At 59.2% G+C, this 11,626-nt stretch overlaps 1 protein-coding gene across 2 annotated transcripts; it reads right to left on the reverse strand.

Moving 5' to 3' along the window:
• Positions 1–1,730: 1,730 nt before the first annotated feature.
• TLE5 (TLE family member 5, transcriptional modulator) lies at positions 1,731–11,317 on the reverse strand. Of its 2 annotated transcripts, none has more exons than XM_024236902.3 (7): positions 10,995–11,317; positions 9,985–10,082; positions 6,544–6,607; positions 5,170–5,214; positions 4,508–4,570; positions 2,961–3,035; positions 1,731–2,881 (listed from the first exon to the last, which is right to left on the reverse strand). In XM_024236902.3, exons 1-7 carry the CDS (start codon positions 11,019–11,021, stop codon positions 2,660–2,662), a joined length of 594 nt encoding a protein of 197 aa, XP_024092670.1. In that variant the 5' UTR covers positions 11,022–11,317; the 3' UTR covers positions 1,731–2,659. The 2 variants fall into 2 exon arrangements, with proteins under 2 accessions (XP_024092670.1, XP_024092672.1); XM_024236904.3 differs by lacking the exon at positions 10,995–11,317 and adding an exon at positions 10,537–10,737.
• Positions 11,318–11,626: the final 309 nt, after the last annotated feature.

The following is an 11,626-nucleotide window of genomic DNA, read 5'->3' on the forward strand; positions in this document are numbered from 1 at the left end:
CCTTGCAACTGGCATTTTTAGAGGCACTTTGGCTGCAGTGGAGATGGGGTGGGACCTGCCAGGAGGCTGGTGTGATCAACCAGCCCTGTACCCTCCACCCCCAGCCCTCTCCTTAGGGACGTGAGACATTTTCCCCGATGTCGGCTGTCCATCTCCACCCTTGTCAGCTCCCCTCAGCTCGGACTCCCTCCCGCCGTGAAGTCCCTCCAGAGTAGAAATGGCCATCTCCCATTTGCTGGGTGGGCAGCAACAGGTTCCCTTGGCCCAAGTCCCAGAGGAGCCAGGGGCTAAGGCCAAGATGGGAAAACTGGGGGCAATCCCCTTTCCTTCTGGCTTCCCCAGGGCTGGTGCAGCTTGGGTGAGGCGGTGGGGGGTGGGGGGGCTTCTGGCTGTTCCCTAGAGGATGGAGGCTCAGCTAGGGGGGAGTCAGTGTTCTCTCTGAGTATACCGGCCGGGCACGGGGGCTCATGCCTGTAATCCCAGCACTTTGGGAGGCTGAGGCGGGAGGATTGCTTGAGCCCAGGAGTTTGAGACCTGGGTAACATGGTGAAACCTCATTTCTAAAAAAAAAAAAATTATATATATATATATATATATATATGTATATGAAAAATTAGGCGAGTATGGTGGTGCATGCCCACTGTCCCAGCTCAGGAGGCTGAGGCTGAGGTGGGAGGATCACTTTAGCTCAGGGAAGTTGAAGCTGCAGCGAGCTGTGATCCCACCACTGCACTCTAGCCTGGGCAACAGAGTGAGAACCTGTCTCAAAAAAAAAAAAAAAACCCAAAACCGAAAAGAAGTGTACCTGTGTGGGCACTGGGGCCTCCTCTTTCTCTAAGGGAAAAGAATGTCCTTTAGGTCTTCAGATCTCGGGTGCACAAATCAGCTCTGCCACTGACTCACTTATTTTATTATTAAAAAAAAAATTTTTTTTAGGAGATGGGGTCTTGCTATGTTGCTCAGGTTGTCCTTGCACTCCCGGCCTCAGGCAATCCTCCCACCTCAGCCTCCCCACTTACTAGCTTAGGGACCCCCTAGCCTTTTTAAGCCCCCTTAACCGCCTGTCTGAACATCAACCACCTGGGCCATGCTGTGTGACCTGAAGTCTTCAGCTCACCCTCTCTGGGCTATGCATCAAAGCAGGGTAGGCCAAATGCAGAAGCATAACCCACCAACTCTTTTTTTGACACAGCGTCTTGATCTGTCGCCCAGGCTGGAGTGCAGAGGCGTGATCTCAGCTCACTGCAACCTCTGCCTCCCGGGTTCAAGCAATTCTTGCGTCTCAGCTTCCCAAGTAGCTGGAATTACAGGTACACGCCACCATGCCCGGCTACTTTTTGTATTTTTTTTTTTGAGATGGAGTTTCGCTCTTGTTGCCCAGGCTGGAGTGCCATGGTGCGATCTCAGCTCACTGCAACCTCCTTGAGTTCAAGTGATTCTTCTGCCTCAGCCTCCCAAGTAGCTGGGATCACAGTCGCCCGCCACCACGCCCAGCTTTTTTGTATTTTTAGTAGAGACAGGGTTTCACCATGTTGGCCAGGCTGGTCTCGAACTCCTGGCCTCAAGTGATCCGCCTGCCTCGGCCTCCCAAAGTGTTGGGATGACAGGCGTGAGCCACCGCACCCGGCCACAGCTAGGAACTCTTGATGTTCTAGGAGGGTGTCTCACATTGGAAGGAACCCCGTCCTCCCCCGGGGGCAGCCACAACACAGAGGCAGGGACACATCACCGAACCTTCTCACATCTTTATTTGAAAGGCACAGCTAAGCCCACCCTTGATACAGCATTTTCCACTTCTCTCTGTAGAGATCAAACGACTGAACACAAGATAAGCTGACTATATACAGACACAGGTGTGGGTGTTGCTTTTTTTTTAAAAAACATTTTTGTCTTTTTTTTTTTTTTTAATATCCCCTTTCTTAAAAGACAAGCTAGTATACTGGAAAAAGAAAAAAATAATAATAAAATAAAAACCAAGACAACTTTAGTACCCTCATCTTTATTTGGGAAGGGGAGGGGGAATCCTGGGTCGCCCACCCTCACCCTGCTCCTCCCAGCTCAGCTAAGCTCGTCCCTCGTGCCCCGCCTTTAGTGGGCGATGGGAGAGGACCCGGTGGGCGTGGAGGCGTCTGGAACTAGCAGAGGTGGTGAGTGGGGCAGGTGGAGGTGGCAGCATACCTCCTGGGACCCGGGGTCGGGGGAGACTCGGGGTGCCCAGGGCGGGAAAGGGGCAGCTAGCATTGCGTGCATGCAGTACCAGGGTGAGAGAGCTGTGGCGTGTGTCCCGAGGGGCCCAGGCAGACTGTCAGTTACACGTGTTCAAAATGGGGGAAGGGCCAGGGGCGCTGCGCTTCTCGAGGTCTTGCTCCCTCGGGACCTGGTCTCCCATCTGACCCTCCAGGCCTTAGCTTGCCTCACGTGTCAGGGCAGGCATCCACCTATCCAGGCTGCGGGGGAGGAGGGAGGCCGGGACTGGGGTACGAAGAAAGCTAGAGGTGGCCTGCAAGCTGGGCTGGGGCCCCCGCCGGCGGCCACCATAAATACTATGGGAGTTTAGCCAATCCCGAGCTCCGCTGTGTCTTGTGCTAAACATTCCTTTCTCTCCATGCCTCTGTCTCCCCTCTGTCCCCCCTCCCACCCTCCCCGTCCCGGCCCCCTGCTAATCCGACTTCTCGCCATCATCCTCCTGGTGGGTATCACCATCGTGCCCGTTCTTGTCTTCCTTGGAGAGGTGGGCCTGGGAACCCAGCGCGGACAGCGAGAGGAGGCCGGTGCCTGCACTGACCGCCGGCAGCGAAGGCGGCTGCAGCCCCACGGGCAGTGGGGTCAAGGGCAGGGCCAGGGCCTGCAGCTGGGACAGCTGGTGGGCTTGGAGCTGCTGCTGCAGGGCGGGGGAGGGGAACGTTAGCTGCCTGGGGCCCAGCTGTCCCCCACCCACCCGCCCAGGTCCCCATACGTACTCGGATGATAGAGTTCAGCTCGGGAGCGGTGACCTGCTTGGCCCTCTCGATTGCTCCCAAGACCTGCTGCTGGTGCTAGAAGGGGGTGGGGGGAGAGGAGAGGCGGTGATTCCTCCTGATCCTGGGAGAGGAGTGGGGGACGGCCCTGAGGCCAGGAGGAGCCCCAATACCAAGTGGGCCATCATGTCTGCTCCTCCCAGTGGTTTTCAACCCCATCAGAAAGCGCCCTCCCTCTCTCCAACTGCTTCCTTTCACCAAGCTCGTCTCTTCATCTGGCCAATGGAGACAAATGGAAAAGTGCAGAAAACGATTAAAAGGGTTTTGTGCTAAGTAGTTAGGAAACAGCTTTTGAGTGAGCCTGGGAGAAACCCTGGATCCTGACCTATCCTATGTGCACAGCCACGTGCAAAGACGTGAAACATGTGAATGTTTGTGCAGTACACAACCTGCCCAACTGTACAGGGACGTCTTGATCCTAGGAGCTCCAAGACTGTGCCCTGAGTCTGGCCAAATTGAGCCCTTCTCCTACCATGGCTGGGGAGGGCCCAGTGAATTCTGGCAGGGCCGGCTGGGGAATGGGCCCAGGTTCAGGGCAGTTCCTCCCCCAGCTATCCCCAAACACCTGACTCTGTGGCCAGCAGATGCTAGAATCTACCAATCTCCCTTTTTGCCTTGGCTACCAGGAAGCCTCTGTTCTGAAGGGCTCCAAGTGCCCTTTTCTCTAGGGCTTTCATTGGGTCCTTCTAAGACTTGTCCCTGGGCAAAGCAGGGCACCCAAAGGATCCTGAGATACCCACAGGGATTGAAGAGGAAATTACAAACTTTTGACAGTAAACTTGGCAGGGACAGGAGATGGGCCTTACATGGCCCTGGGGAGGGGCGGCATCGCATCCTGAGCCTCAGAACCCAAGAAAGGAGAAGAGGAGCTGGGCGTCAGGTTCCTCTGGGTGTGTGTGCGCATGTGGTAATGTGCGCTCAGGATCACGTGTGCCCACGTGTAGCTGCACATTCCTACATGCGTGTCCCTGTGCTGTCTGCACACACGTGTATCCGTGTGTGTCTGCATCTGTGTATCTCCCGTGTGTTGATGTGCCCGTGCCTATCTGTGTGGCTGTGTCCATGTGTGACCACCCTGTGCTACCCTTTCCCCCGCAACCCCCCAACACACCCTCTAGTCCTTGGTCCTGTGCAGCCCGCAGGGCCTGGAAAATGTCTCAAGAGAGTGAAAGGAGGAAGAGAGATGAGAAAAAAACATTCCCGGTGCAGTTTTGGCCCATCTGACATTTCTGCCTGTGACATGACTCACTCCAGCTGGGAATTCCAGAGCAGGGTGAGGCCCACCCCCCACACACCTGCACCCCTGGAGTGTCTCTGGCCCGGGGATTCTTCTGCACAGTTCAGCTCTGGTGTCCAGAGCCAGGGAGGTCCAGAGAGGAGAGGCGTGTGCCCTGGGGCGCCCAGCACACCACCCAAGATGGCTGCAGCGGACAGGGGCTGGGCAAGTGCAGGGCCCCCCCACAACCCCTCCCCAAGGCCCTGGCTCTTACCTCTTGGGAGAGGTAGGGCAGGACCTGGGCACAAATCCCGTTCAGCCTTTTGACGATCTCCGCCTGGAACACACAGATGAAGCTGGCTTCAGTCCTGGGTGGGTGGCAGGTACAGGCTAGCCCCAGGAGGCCCGCGTGGGGCCCGGCCCAGCCCTGCCACTTGCGGCTTCTCTCTAAGAGGGGCTAGGTCTGGTCAGGGTGGGACGAGCAAAGCCGTGTTCGGGCCGAGGGCAGCCAGTCAGTGGCAAAGGTGGGGCTGGAGGCTGGCTGTTGCCTGCAGCTTAGAGTGCAGTAAGTGCAGGATGAGTGAGGCCAGACTGCACATTCCTCGGTTGCATTCCTCGGGGCTCGGCCACTCAGGCCCCTGGCAGGTAGTAAGCACTTGTGGGAATGTACGGAGGGCTGGGGGCCGTAGGTTGTGGGGAAAGTCTCTGCCCCTCCTTACCACCGGGAGAAACACTCCCAGGGAGGACTGAAAAAGAGGCGGCGGGAGGAGAGCGGGAGCTTGGGGAGGGCTTAGGAGGTAACAGGATAACCGGGCTGGCTTGGTGCCCAGCCGAGGGCCGGCCGCTACCTGCCTGGGGGTGCCCAAGGGGGGGCTGGAAGTGGGGGGAGGAGGGGGAGGAGGGGGAGGGAGGAGGAGGAGGAGGAGATGGGCGTACCTGTTTGTGCATCTCGATGTTCAAGCCATAGGACATCTCGTAGTACTGTATGGGGGAGAGAGAGAGGGAGCGGGAGATGGGGGTGGGAAAGGATGGGGGGACACGGAGACAAAGAGATAGGGGAGTGGCAGAGACAGACAAAGGGGGGAGACAGCAAGAGACAGCTGAGGGCAGGAAAGAAAGGAGAGGCAGGTGGGAGGGAAAGAGCAGGAGGGAGAGACACCCACACCCAGCGTCCCAGCCAGCCCTGGAGAGGGGCAGGGGGCCCGCTGGGGCTGCGGATGGAGACTGGGGGCACTTTAGGTCCCTAGCCCTGGCCTGGCTCCTCCCCCACTCCGTGTGCACTGTGAGAACACGCATTCCAGGGCTCCTAATCTTGTATCTTTCTATGTCTTGTCTGCGGGTGGGCCCAGACTCCAGGGAAGTTTGCCTGCCTGGGTATAAACAGTGAGGGGTAAACAAAGCCTGCTGGCTCTGGGGCCAGCAGCTACCCCCACCCCAAGCCCCAGATCTCACCCTGCCTCTCCCCTGCTCTAAACCCTCCCATGGCTCCCTGTCACCCCTTGGGGAGAAAACCAAGTTCATTCCCAGGCCTTCATGTAGTTTCTCCGTCTCTGTCTGGTGAACTCCTACTCATCCTGCAAGACCCCAGCTGTGTGCCCCATTTCTCCATATAGTCTTCCTCAGGCAGGTCCTAGATCCCTCTCTCTGACCCCAGCCCTATTCTTCTGGCTGGGAGGGTCAGGGTCTGGCTCTGCCTCCCCCACAGTCTGGGAGATTTGGATTCTGGGCTGAGACCCCAGCATCGCTGCTAGAGGGCCAGGCCAAGGGTGGGTAAGGGAGGGGATTTTTGATGCGGAAATTGCCACCTGGCGGTTACAAAACTGAGCAAGTGATTCTGGCAGCAGCAATGCAGTGTCACACCTCAGCCCCCCAAAATGGGTAGGGCTCAGACCCCCTCCCACAGGCTTCCTCTTTGAGCTTGGGCCCAAAGGGGTTAAGCGTGTGGACACTGGGACCTTGGCGGTGGGGAGGGACTCGGCTGCTCCCCCACGTCAGTTCCTGGCTGTTGGCTTTCACAGCCGGTGAGCCTCCTCCTCCTCCCTCCTCCGCTGCCAAGGACAGCCGGGGGACCTGGCAGGGCTGGTCTGCAACCCGGCGGTTTGGCACCTCGGCCACTGCCTCGGCCAGCTGCCAGGCTAGCGAGGCAGGCTCAGCCCAGCAGGGGCCGGCTGAATGGAGAACAGGCCCCGAGTCCTTGTGCTTCCCAGGGGAGGTGGCCAGGGTTTAGGGAGCAGCTTCCCGCAGTGGAGGGGATGTGGGGGGCCCTGTCGCCCGCCCCCAACACTGGACCTAGGGGCAGAGTGACTTTACCATCACATAGTGACGCTGCATCTCCGACTTCTCACTGGCCAACTTGTCACATTCGAGCTTGAGGCTGAGGAGGCACAGGGGGGAGACGGGGTGGTTAGTGGTGGCTGGGCGGGAGCCCCCCACCCTCTGTTATCCAGGGGAGGAAACTGAGGCTCCAAGACCCCAAGTCCCCTGTAAGGGAAGATCAGCCAATTCTCAGAGGGTCAAGCAACAATTTTTTTTTTAAATTGAGACGGGGGTCTCCCTACGTTGCCAAGGCTGGTCTCAAAAACTGGGCTCAAGCAATCCTCCTGCCTCGGCCTCCCAAAGTGCTTGGGATTACAGATGTGAGCCACCCACTGTGCCTGGCCAATGAAACCATAAACTTTGATAGGGGCTGAGGACATTGAACTGAGGGGCAGGGAAGTTGGTAAGAGTTGAGCTCTCTGTGATGCTGGGTGGAGGGAGAGCGTCAGGGCCCCTGACTGTAAGAAGGGGGTGATGAAACCACCCTTGCAGATCTGGTTGGGGGGAATAAGCAACATTATAGGAACAACAGAAGTTAGAGGGCGCACAGTAATGCTGGCTCAGAGAGTTTCACGAGCCTTTACCTCTCACGATCCGGACGAGGCCCGCAATGTCATTGTCATGCTCCTTTTACAGATGACAAAGTGGACACCCAGACAGGGTGAGGAACTGGCTCAAGGTCACACAGCCAAGCAGCAGCCCAAGCTCTCAACCACAGGGGAAAATTTTCCAGACCCAAATAGAACGTACAAAGAGGCTGAGAGGGTCTGGGGCTGCAAGGCGGCTCCCGGCTGGACTTCCCAAGGGGACCCTAGCTTCACGGGGGGCCTGGGCTTCCCAGGCAGACCCCTCAGCTTCCTCTTAGTCCTTCCTAACAGCCTTTTTTCTTTAGCTGGGACAAAACACACCATTTCTCCCATTCCACCCGGCCAGTCCGGGTGGCTAACACCAGAGCTTCCTACAGGCCCTCCCGGGAAGGATGAGCTGTGGGGCATTTCTCAAAGCCCCCATGAGGGCGTCGTGGCCGGAGGGAAGAGGGCAGGAAGGAGGGCCTCCCAGTCCAGGAAAAGAACTGGTGATGGTGGTGGGGGAGGTGTCCTTTAACCTACTTAAATCCAACCCAGCACAGGGGCCCTGCGGACCTGGCTGTGGCTTACCTGCTTCTGCCATCCCCACCCCCTCTCGGACTGGGTTCAAAGCTCAGCCCTGCGTCTTCCCTGCTGTGTGACTCTAGGCAAACTCCACTACCTCTCTCGGCTTCATTTCCTCCTCTGTGAGGTACCGCTAACCTCGCAGGGTGGGCTGGAGAAGAGTCAATGAATTCAGACAAGAGAAGTTCTAGAACAGTACTTGGCATACAGTAAGCATCCCATAAATATACGTGGACCTTAGGATACCCCAGGAACCTGGCATTTTGCTCCACCGGAGAAGAGTGTGCCGGGTTAGGGATGCTTTGGCCGCCACCAATTTTTCTCTAGTTTTCTTTTAAAACGTGCATTTGTTGCTACCATTAAAACAAAAACAAAAACAAAAAAAACCAGGGCTGAGTGCAGTGGCTCACGCCTGTAATCCCACCATTTTGGGAGGCCAAGGCGGGTGGATCTCTTGAGGTCAGGAGTTTGAGACCAGCCTGGCCAACATAACGAAAGCCCGTCTCTACTGAAAATACAAAAATTAGCCGGGTGTGGTAGTACACGCCTGTAATCCCAGCTACTTGGGAGGCTGAAACAGGAGAATCGCTTGAATCCCGAAGTGGAGGTTGCAGTGAGCCGAGATCGCGACACTGCACTCCAGCCTGGCGACAGAGCAAGACTCCGTCTCAAAAAAATAGAATAAAATAAAAAATAAGTTTCACTCCAAACCCTGGATTTCTGGCCTTTCTTGAAAAATAGGATGATCTGGCCACCCAGGGGCTGTTATGCCTCAAACATCCGGTGTGTGCCTCTGATATGGTAGGGTCCCTCGTTGGATAGCAGGAAGCCCAGGCCCAGCAGATGGAGACCCTAAAGCTCAGAGAGGGCTTCTGGCTTAGCAGAGGTCACACAGCACTATGACCGCCATCTGATCCCTTCCCTGTGGAATCAGGTCAGCCCCGGGGCTCACCAGGTGCTCTTCAACCCTTCATATCGAGGAACCCGCACAAAAGCTTCTGGGGCCTGCATAGAAAGCCGACTCCAGCGCCTTCGACTGTCAGTGTCTCAGTTTGCCCATCTTGAGAATGGGTACGACAGTCGGACAACAGGAAGGATGAAACACGAGGAGGCACGAACAGTCTTTAGCACACAGGGAGTACCCAAAAAGGTTGGATATTTGCAACAGCAACAACAAAATCGAGATTCCCCTTTCTACTTGGAGGAAATCCAGGATCCTTCCAGTAACACTTCTGGGGTGGGCACACTTCAGTTTAGAGAGGGCCCCAAGGCCAAACGGGGCTTTGAGCATAGCCTGACTTCCTCCGGATTCCCAGGCCCGGCGTGCCCCTCCAGAGCAGGGCAGGCGAGAATCTATATCCTTAAACCAGGAGACAGACCTGGTGCAAACCTCAGCCTTGCCACTTCCTCAATGCTACGTACACCCCCGAGGAAATAACATCTCTGGGCTTAAGTTTCTTTCTTTCTTTTTTTTTTGAGACAGAATCTCCCTGTTACCCAGGCTAGAGAGCAGTGGCTCCATCTCTGCTCACTGCAACCTATGCCTCACGGGTTCAAGCAAGTTTCCCGCCTCAGCCACCCGAGTAGCTGGGATTACAGGCGCCCGCCACCACACCCGGCTAATTATGTATTTTTAGTAGAGACGGGGTTTCACCATGTTGGCCAGGCTGGTCTCGAACTCCTGACCTCAAGTGATCCACCCTCCTCGGCCTCCCAAAGTGCTGGGATTACAGGCATGAGCCACCACGCCTGGCCTGGGCTTAAGTTTCTTTAGGTGTAAGAGGACTAAATAGTTCCTTCCCCTTAGATACCGCAGCGTGGCAAGCTCTTCAGAAACGCCAGGAGATTTCTGAAAGAAGAAGAACCTTGGAGAATCTGACGGATGCTGGGAACCCTTTCTCCAAAACTGGGCAAAGAGAGAGATGACCAGGCTGCAAAATGTTTCTGTTTTGGGGATTGAGGGACGACGAGTCCGTACGGTAACTCCAATTGCTGGAAGGTCTTTTATCCAATGGGAGACTTGGGGGTATTGGGGAGGAGGGAGGGGCTCTGAAGCCACACAGCTGAGTCTGGGCAAATTATTTAACTATTTTTGTGCCTCGGTTTTCTCCTCTACAAAATGGGGCTGTTTAAAAGAAATGAATTCAGTATTTGTCAAGTGATTAGGTCAGAGTCTAGCATATATTATTTCCCCAATCTCCAGGCCTCAGCCTTGCCATCTGCGCAGAAGAAATGGGGGGACTCACATTCTCGGGATGCAGGGACCCCCAGTCCCCCAGCTCACCTGTGATACTGAGCTTGCAATAGCTGAAATTCGTCTTTGATGCGGTCGCAGGAGTCCGAGGTGGTGAATTTGAGTTGCTGGGGTAGGTGCGAGGAGCCCTGTAGGGAGGGGGCGGCCCGGGTCAGGCCCAGGCGTGGGCCGGACCCCCCTCAAGGGCGGGCCAGGAGGGAGCGGCCGCGCAGCTGCGGCGCCCCCCCTCCTGCCCCACTTCCTGGGCCCGTGTTTACGGCCCCTGGCGCGGCCCCCACCCGCGCTTCCTGCCCCCCGCCTCTCCCGAGGGAAGCCGAGGGGGTGGGTGCGCCCGGAGCCGCCCCGTCCCCCGCCACCCCCAGTCAGTGGGGGTGCGTTTTAAGGCCCGCCCTAGATGGGGGGGGCAGGGTGCGCCCTCTACCGCCCATCCAAAGCGCCGGGAGGGAGTGCACATCCGAGGGGGGTGAAAACGCGCCCTAGGGAACCCCCTCCCCAAGTTGGGAGGCAGCGATTCCTCCCTGCAAAGTCCCCTTGGGGGAGGGGACTCTCTCTCGGTGCCCGAAATCTTCCGGGGGGGCCCACCCCAGATTCCCAGCGCCCTTCCTCGGGGACACGCTCTTCCGGGAGGGGTGCGCCTCGGATCGCACCCCCCCACCACAGGCCCCCAAAGGATCCCCGGGCTAGAGGTGCCTGGCGGGGCTTCCGGAGCGCCCCAGGCCCGAGGCCAAGGCCGTCCGAGGCCCTGACTGTCCCGGCGGGTTGGGGGGGCGCCAAGCCGGGAGCTGGGGCGGGGGGGCTCGGGGCCCGGAAGCTGGGGTGGATCGGGAACTGGGGGGGTGTCCGGGGGCCGGTGGCAGGAGGGGAGGGGGGTCGCGCCGGGCTGGGAGCTGGAGAGGGAAGACAGGGCCGGGGAGTTGGGGGGGGCCCCGGGCCGGAGGCACCGGGCCTGGGGGTTGCGGGGCGCGGGGCCGGGAGCCGGGGGTCGGGGGCGTAGGGCCGGGATCCGGGGTGGGGGCGCCGGCCGGACCGGCCCCGCTTACCGAATGCCTGCTTTGTGGAAACATCATGTCAATCGCGGCGGGGGGCGCGGGCTGCGCCCCGGCTGTGCGCCCCGGCTCGGGCTGCTGGGGGCGCCGGGCGGCCGCGCCTTTGTCCCGGCGCCGATCGGCAGCTCCCGGGGCCGCCGCCGCCTCCCGCGCCCGGCCTCGCCCGCTTCCTGCGCCCCCTCCCCGCGCGCCCGGCCCCGGCGCGCCCCGGGTCCCGCTTCCTGCGCGCCCGGCGCCCCTCCCCGCCCCTCCCCGCCGCCCGCCTCCCCGCTCCCCGGCCCCACCGCTATTGTCTAATGGCGGCGACGCCGGCAGTGGCCGCGGCTCGGCTGCTGCGGAGGCTCCGGCTCCACCTGCCGCCGCCGCCCGTGCCCCGTGCGCGCCGCCGAGGGGGGGGACGCGCGCGCCCGGGGAGGCCTGCGGATCCCCACCCCGGCCCGCCTCCCCGGGGCCCGCCCGCCGCGGTGACCTTGGGCCCGGCCCGCCCCCGTCCCGGGCCGCGGCCCCCGCCACCCCCTCCGACCCGGCGGCCGGCTGGGCCTCGGTTTCCCCATCTGTCAAAGAAAAGGGACCCGGCTGCCCGCGTCGAAGCCGCCGGCCCTGCCGTGGCACGACCTGGACGCGTG

The sequence above is a fragment of the Pongo abelii genome, chromosome 20, assembly GCF_028885655.2.
Source record: "Pongo abelii isolate AG06213 chromosome 20, NHGRI_mPonAbe1-v2.0_pri, whole genome shotgun sequence".
Lineage (NCBI taxonomy): Eukaryota > Metazoa > Chordata > Mammalia > Primates > Hominidae > Pongo > Pongo abelii.